The sequence below is a fragment of the Apteryx mantelli genome, chromosome 2 (genome assembly GCF_036417845.1).
Source record: "Apteryx mantelli isolate bAptMan1 chromosome 2, bAptMan1.hap1, whole genome shotgun sequence".
Classification (NCBI taxonomy): Eukaryota; Metazoa; Chordata; class Aves; order Apterygiformes; family Apterygidae; genus Apteryx; species Apteryx mantelli.
The window spans coordinates 12,096,463-12,104,191 of record NC_089979.1 but is presented as its reverse complement, the minus strand read 5'-3'; the positions used below and the strand labels follow the sequence as shown (position 1 = coordinate 12,104,191).

General features: G+C 55.9%; 1 protein-coding gene across 1 annotated transcript; it reads left to right on the top strand.

Annotated features, from left to right (window-relative positions):
* The first annotated feature begins 721 nt into the window (after positions 1-721).
* Positions 722-6,160, top strand: TRIB1 (tribbles pseudokinase 1). Its single transcript, XM_067292272.1, has 3 exons — positions 722-1,093; positions 1,548-1,840; positions 3,900-6,160. The coding sequence occupies exons 1-3, from the start codon at positions 722-724 to the stop codon at positions 4,366-4,368; spliced, it is 1,134 nt and encodes a 377-aa protein (XP_067148373.1). The 3' UTR covers positions 4,369-6,160.
* The last annotated feature ends 1,569 nt before the right edge of the window (positions 6,161-7,729 follow it).

The window sequence follows — 7,729 nt, the reverse complement described above, 5'->3', positions numbered from 1 at the left end:
TTGCATAGATGTAAACAGCAGAGTTGGGAGCAGTTTCCTTCTGAGGAACTCTGGTCAAAACTACAGCTGTAGTCAGCTGACGCCCTGACGGGGCGCGTTAGACCCGCGCTCCTGAATGAAGCACGGTGAATACCCGCTAGCTCCGTGCTGCAAACCGGGCGCGGCGGCAGCCGGGCAGCAGCCACCGCGGGCGGCTGAACCTCCGGCCGCCCTTTCCAGGACGCGCTTGCAAAACTCCCGCTCCGCCTCTGCGGCTCCTGCGCTGCCCGCGACCGCGCGCGCGCCGATCCGCGCCGGCCGCCGCGTCCCGGGAGCGCGGAGCGCGGAGCGCTGAGCGGGGCTGGGGCGCCCCGGGCGCAGCGGCGGCGGCGGCGGCGGCGGCAGCCTCCGCCCCGGCCCCGGCCCACTTCCCCTTGCGTCAGGGCAGGGAGGAGGGGAAAAACCTCGCTGCCTTTCCTTTTTTTTTTTTTAAAAGCCTTCAACTACTTTAGCGCGGAGTCGGCGGCAGATGGTGGACACGGCCCGGGGCTGCGGCGGGGAGAGCGAGGGGATGCGCCAGCCGCCGCGCCGCTCCGCGCCGCTCCGCGCCTGAGCCCCGCGTGCGGCCGCAGCCGCAGCAGCAGCAGCCGCAGCAGCAGCCGCAGCCGCAGCAGCCGCCGCCGGCGCGGCCGGAGGCTCCGCTCCGCTCCGCGCCGCGCCGCGCCCGCCCCGCGCCCCCTCCATGAGCCGCCCCGCGCCGCCGCCGCGCCGCGCCGCCGCGCTCCTCCTGCCGGCCGCCCGCTGCCGCAGCGCCCCGGCCAAGCGGCTGCCGCCGCTGCCCGACGGCCCCGCCGAGGAGGCGCCGGCCGCCAAGTGCCCGCGCCTCGCCGACTGCCCCGGCGGCCCCGCCGACTGCCTCAGCGCCCCCGGCTCGCCCTGCGCCCCGGCCTCGCCCGCCGGCGGCGGCGGCGGCAGCGGCGGCGGCGGCGGCGGCGGCGGCAGCGGCGCGGCGGGGCCGAGCCTCATCGCCTCCTACCTGCTGCTGCCGCTGGCCGAGCGCGAGCAGGTGTCGCGGGCGCTGAGCGTCAGCTCCGGCCGCGAGCTCCGCTGCAAGGTGAGCGCGGCGCTGCGCGGGGGCTGCGCGCGCGGGGGGCTGCGCGCGCGGAGCTGCCCTCGGGGGCGGCCAGACTCGGCGGGGCCCCGCGCGGCGCCCGCGGAGCCCTTGCAAACCGCCCTCGCCGCTCCGCGCTGCCAGCGGCGGCCAAACGCGGCCTGCCCGCGGTGCGGATTCGCGTGCGCGGAGAATGAGCCCCGGCTGCGCGTTACCTCGGAGTACCGGGAAGGCGCCTGGGGGATACTAAGGGCTCTGGGGGGTGTTTTGTCTTTCGCCCCCTTCCACATAACATTAACAGTGCTTTAACAGCCTTGGAAAGGGTCCTGGAAACAGCTCTGCCGCTGAGCGCTGGCGCTCTTCCAGCTCCCTCATCATTGTTTGGGGAGAGTTGCAATGCGAGAGGCCGGTTTCAACGCCCTTGAAAATGAATTTTGCTTTAATTTCCTCCTTACAGGTGTTCCCTCTCAAACACTACCAGGACAAGATCCGGCCTTACATTCAGCTGCCGTCACACAGGAACATCACCGGGGTCGTAGAAGTGATCCTCGGAGACACCAAGGCCTATGTCTTCTTCGAAAAGGACTTTGGGGACATGCACTCCTATGTGAGGAGCTGCAAGAGGCTGCGGGAAGAGGAAGCTGCCCGGCTTTTCAAGCAGATCGTCTCGGCTGTAGCTCACTGCCACCAGTCGGCCATCGTACTCGGTGACCTCAAGCTCAGGAAATTTGTCTTTTCTAATGAAGAAAGGTAAGCAGTTATCACCCGCCAGCCTCTGGGAGGGAGTGCGTAGGGAGAAACACCGTGTTTTTAGGCAAAAAATAGTGTAGGGAGTGGAATTTGCCGGGTAAACCAGGCGTCACCTACAAATGATCCAAGCAGGTCCATATTACGTATGTGTAATAAGTCACAGATATTTTTAGTCCGGTCTTGACTGATGAAGCTGAGGAAACTCGGCGTGAGCTCGCACTCATTCAGCAGAAGTTCAGCGAAACCCTTTGGTGGACAAAGGGATGATCGTGCGAGCGCTCCTTCGTGCCAAATGTCCAAATATATCATCCGCGCAATTTGTTTGATGCAAAATGACTAAAAGGCACCGAGCGCGAGAGAAAGGAGGCTCAGGCGTTAGGCACGAAAGGGAAAACAGCTCTGCTCTGGCAGCAGGAAGAGGGAGGAATCCCCGTTCCCGGGGGCTCCCGGGGGTCCCCCCGGCACTGGGAGAGGAGCCACCAGGAAGGGTCTTCCCTGATAGCTTCTTACCAGGGCTGCATTTCTGGGGGAAGATTTCCTGTGCCCTCTGAAGCTTTTCTCTCTCTTCCCTGCCAGCAGTGATGCTGGTGCTTTCTGCGCCCCATGGACGCATGGATGTGGGCACACACAGGAGCGAAGGGGTTACCTGGCTAAATCTTACTTTGGGAATTCTTCCCTAAGGGGAAAAACACCTGCTAAAACTTAGCCTAAAGCGTAGATTTATAGAGAGACGATTCTAAGCCCCCTTCTATAGAAATACTTTCACAATTACTTTTTAATTTTAGATGAGGGAGTTACTTTGTATTTCGCGGGTGTGTTTGCTGCTCTCCTGTTCCAGCATTAGCACGGCACAGCCAGAAATGTGGTTTAATAAGCAAAACTGACATTGATTAGGTGCTTATCCCATTGAAGGCTATAATAAATAAAAGCTTTAATGCAGTTGTGCTTAGTCTGATGAAGCTTGAGGTGTTGTTAGTGAAGCAGAGAAAAATGTATTTTTTTTTTAACTTGGCTGATAATTCTTGAAGATACAGCATATGAATGTGATAAGAAAATTAACTTGAGCTGCCCCTGTGAAACAGAAACAACCGTATGTTGACATGCAAAGAAAGTAATTCCTTTGAAGGAAGCTATTGCAGCTTTTCCCGCCCATAATGAGGTGAAACATTTGTTGAAATGTTAGATTGCACACAGTCTCGCTAATTTGGAAATATGCATTGCACAGGCTAATGTCATGTGCATCAAATTTGGCAACAAGAGGGTTAAGCAATGCGAGGCAGACTCCTCGGCTAACAAGCACAGGTGCAGTTTCAGCACGGCGGCAGCCAATCCCGGGCCCACAGTCCGCATTGAGTCATATTTTCCGTTTACAGAACCAATGGGTATTTTGCAGTACAACAGGAGGTCACGTCGAGGACAGGCTGCAGTTAACGCATTTACACCCCAGCAGCCGGCAGGGCAGAGCAGAGCCCTCCCGGAGGAGCACGTGAACGGCTCCTTGACTTGTGAAAAGCTCCGCTTTAAGCGAAGCGGAAGGTCGGGGTGGGCCCCTCCGGGCGAGGCGGCCGATGCAGTGGTACCCAGCTGGAAAGGGCAAAAATAAAAGATGAGGAGGGTTGAGGATGACCCCAGGCATGGAGGAGGTGTGGACTTTGAGTCTGCAAAGCCATGCAGCTGGACGCTGTTTGCTCAAAGCTGGAACTGCAAACAGCAGCTCGCGCCGTAGCAAATTACAGCCCCGCGCGGTTATCGTGCAGCTTGCTGCCGTTCCTCGAGAGCCCCCGATGCTGCTGAAACCCCGCGGTAGCCGAGCTGGTGTCACCGCCTGGGCACAGGGCATCGGCGATGCACGCAGCCGCGCTTGCGCTGTGCGGCTCCAGGATAACGGGGAAGAACTTCTCCGTCTCAGTCTGGAAAGCGGCCGCCTCTCCTTTCCTCTGCGCTGGCACGGGGCAGGGAGTTGCAGTCGCCCCGGCTGGCGGCTTTTCTTGTTAAAGCCGTGCCTGTGTTTGGCGAGCGCAGGTCGATAACGCGTGCCTGCCTTTTCTGTGCTCCTCAGGACTCAGCTGCGGCTCGAGAGCCTGGAGGACACGCACATCATCAAAGGCGAAGACGACGCGCTCTCCGACAAGCACGGCTGCCCCGCGTACGTCAGCCCCGAGATCCTCAACACCACGGGGACTTACTCCGGGAAATCGGCCGACGTGTGGAGTTTGGGAGTAATGCTCTACACCCTCCTGGTGGGACGCTACCCCTTCCATGACTCGGACCCTAGCACTCTCTTTTCCAAAATCCGGCGTGGACAGTTCTGTATCCCCGACCACGTCTCTCCCAAAGCCAGATGCCTCATCCGCAGCCTCCTGAGGCGGGAGCCCTCCGAAAGACTCACTGCTCCGGAGATCTTGCTTCACCCTTGGTTCGAAGCGGTCTTGGAGCCTGGATATACAGACCAGGAAACGGGAACTTCGGATCAAATCGTTCCAGAATATCATGGGGACAATGACGATATTAGTTCCTTCTTCTGCTAATCCTGAAAATCTCAAAAAAACCCTCACGATTTTCACACACAGCATCTTTTTTTTTTTTTTTTCCACGTTGCAAACTCACAGCATCTTGAAGTGCCAGTATGGTCAGAAAAGCGACCTTGTTTAAAATAAATGTCAAGCAGTAGATCCGCTCCCTGAGCCTATGCCAGGCCTCACCTGCTGGCTTTGCTGGTAGGTCCTTGCCGCTGGCCCTGGAGGACCCGCGCAGGAGCCACCTGCCTCGTCTCCTGCCTCCCGTGTCCCCCACCGCTGCGACTAGCTCCGTTTGGATCGCAGAGCCGTATCGCTGGGCATGGAAGAGGCAGAAAGGCGGCTCCTCGGGTTTCCCATCCTCAGCGGCTAAGGGGGTCCTGCCGGTGAAACGTAGCGGGTGGGGGGGCACGAGGCACCTTCCTACCTGAGCAAACCTGGCAGGAATTGGTAAAAAGGGGAATCGACTTGGAGCGCCACCAGGGCAGTCTTACAAGGGGGTTTTCTGACTGTGAGTGCACTTTCACGAGGGAAGGAGGTCTTAATCCGCCACGTCCAGCTGCCTGCGCGTTGCTCCAGCTGATCTTTTTTTCTATAGGTGAATAGCGTGAAGCTGTTAAAGGTCCATCCGTAAGACACATCACTACTGTGATCACTGCTGTGACTCTTCATGAAAGAGAAAATAGTTGATCTCGCAGCTGGATCCCCTCTGATTTCGTTTGCTGACCATGCAAGCATTTTAAACGTACTTAAGCCTAAAGTCACCATGGCATATTCTATATCATTTAATGCCTTCAGTGAGCTTTGCAAGTAGCAGGTCTTGTCGGCTCTGAGTGCCAAAACATATCCGTTTACCAAAACGTAACACTATGGGGTGGGGCGCCTTCCCTCGGAAACCGGTAAGGGGTATCTTGTACAGCGTATGCGAACACTTTTGTGTTTTCCTACAGGCTCAAGTCTTTAAAACGCCACATCTCCTCTCCTTCTCCTCCCGCCACCCCCAGAAAGGTAGTCTTAAGCATAAAATCTCTATACATCCTTAGCTGATTATTCAGGTATGTTGTTTGCCTCCAGCTACATTATTTTTGCCCCTCTCAAAAAAAAATATTTTTTTTGCATGATTATTCATAGTCTTTCCAATGTGCGTGGGTAACGAATAGATCTAAATCAGCAGCTGCCTGGGTTGGGGGTAAGTCGAGCTTAGTCCTGCCTAAAATTTCTGCTTTGTTTGACGTTCGCGTCCGGCGTAAAGAGATGTCCGTTCGCTTTAGGCGCGAGTGCGGTTTCGGAAATGGATGTTCGGTGGTTAATGTACATCCCCAGCGCGGCCTGGCGGCGACGCAGGCGCCCGAAGGGTTCCCCCGTGGCCCGCGCCGCGCGTGGGGAGGACACCCCGTATACCTCATGGACTGTGTGCTCTGTACAGACCTTACCGTTTGGGGGCTCGGGTGGTTTTTCTGTTTTTCTTTTTTCGCGTTTTGTCGTACTCTGTTTGTCCTACTAAGAGGTGTCGAAGAGCAATTCAATGTGAATTATTGTTGGCAATACTAACTTGACAGAATCATGAGCATTAAGAGCAGGGCGGCTGCCGCTCTCCGTTGCACTAAACCTCTCATGATTGCTTGACATTTGTATCTGTGATACAGTTTAACCCGTCTATGAAAAGCAGTACCTTTGTATATATTGGTGGAAGACTCTGCCAGAAAAGCTAAAAACACTATGTCCAGCTTGTAAATATGTGTATATATGATGTGGAAACCTGGATGATACAGTCTGACTTGTAGAAAGTTTTAATAAACTCGGTTTCATAACGCTGGTCCTCCTGCTCCTTGCGGTGCCGGCGGCGAGCGCGGTGCGAGCGCGCGCCGCCTCGGCCAGGCCGCGTCCCGCTGCCCGGAGGTTGGGGCTGACGCGCGTTGCCCGCCGAGCCCCGTCGTGCGCGGGGCGGCACCGGCGCCAGAGCCGAATCCCGCAGGCGCCGGCAGCAGCCGTGCCCCCGCGCGGGCCGGCGGCGGAGGGGTGCCTCCTTTTGGGCCGGCGGGGAGGGCCTGCCGCCCCGGCTGGCGGATTCCGGTCGCCGAACCGCGGCCGTGGCGGCTGGGAGCGAGGGCCGCAAACAGGAGCAGGGCCGCGGCTGGGGACCGCGCTCTCCCGACGACGGCGATGGAGCCGTCCTTGCAATCCGCCCGGCCCGGTGACATCATCCCCGGCGAGCGGAGGGGAGGAAGAGACGCTGGGTTTTTATTTATGCTTTGCCTCGTGTTTAACTTTGTCCTTCTGCTTGAAATCCGCTTGCCGGAGCAACTGCTTCCAGGCAATTCTTCGAGCCGGAGCAGCGCTCGAAAGCCTCTATATTTAGCAAGCGAGCTGAAAGCAGAAAGAGGCAATCGGTACCTGGCCGGCGATAAGGAAAAGCACATTAACTTCAGCTAGGGAGTCCAGGTGCCTCGGCTTCCACTATAAGGAACCGGCGATCTATGCAGTAAGCATATTTTCTTAGCACTTGCTGAGTGAATGTCAGACACCAAAATATCTCGAGTTACTTCGCTGAAGTTATTCTTGCAAGAGCGGTAAAAATACATGCGTCACACAGCCTGTCTGATTAAATTACCCCCTGTCCTGCCACGCTTCAGATCTTGGACGGGAGCCCTGACGCTTCTTTTTCAAACAGCTGCCAGAGGTTCGTGTTTTGGTGAAACCTTGAAAACTTCCAAAACACCTTTATTTATTTATTTTTTCCCGTCTGCAGTTAAGTCACCCTCAGTAGGTGAATGTGTAGGTCACCCATGACTTTATTTCACATGAGCTACACTGCAGAGCAATTAAAATAAATGCTAAATTGTAGTAACATCTGCAAACAGCTTCTGTGTTGCTTTAGGGATTATCATGCAACATCCGTTTGTACAGCAGAATAAATTGCTATTGCTTCGTAACCCCATCGTTTGTATTATTGTATACCAAGTTTCAGAGCATGTTGAAAGACCGGCATATTAAGTGATTAAACTTTGATGGTGGGTGTGAGAACTTTGATTTATGCAATGCATACATTTCTTTTTGAGAGAGTCATGATTTGTCTATTTTTAAATAGTCCTTTTGGACAGGGACTGTAGGAATCTCTTCATTTATTTCTCCTGGCTTGTCACCGTTTTGGTCCTGCATTTGCAAGATGTTGCTGGCCTCTCTGAAGAATGCTGAGAGCCTTTAGTTCTCATCAGTTTTCCGCTGAAAACAAAAAAAGTCGAGGTTTTTCACTGCCTCCCGGGTTCCGTCCTAAACCAGCATTAAACTGCCTCCCGGTCAGGATAACCCTTACTTCATAGAAATATATCTTTATTGACTCTAAAGTGATGCTTAGGTTGTGTTTTAGGCCCCA

Excerpts from the sequence above, each read along its gene's own strand:
- TRIB1 (XM_067292272.1), top strand. The coding sequence starts at position 722 with ATGAGCCGCCCCGCGCCGCCGCCGCGCCGCGCCGCCGCGCTCCTCCTG. Across the intron at positions 1,094-1,547 it reads GCCGCGAGCTCCGCTGCAAG|GTGTTCCCTCTCAAACACTA; the intron begins GTGAGCGCGGCG and ends TCCTCCTTACAG. Across the intron at positions 1,841-3,899 it reads GTCTTTTCTAATGAAGAAAG|GACTCAGCTGCGGCTCGAGA; the intron begins GTAAGCAGTTAT and ends TGTGCTCCTCAG.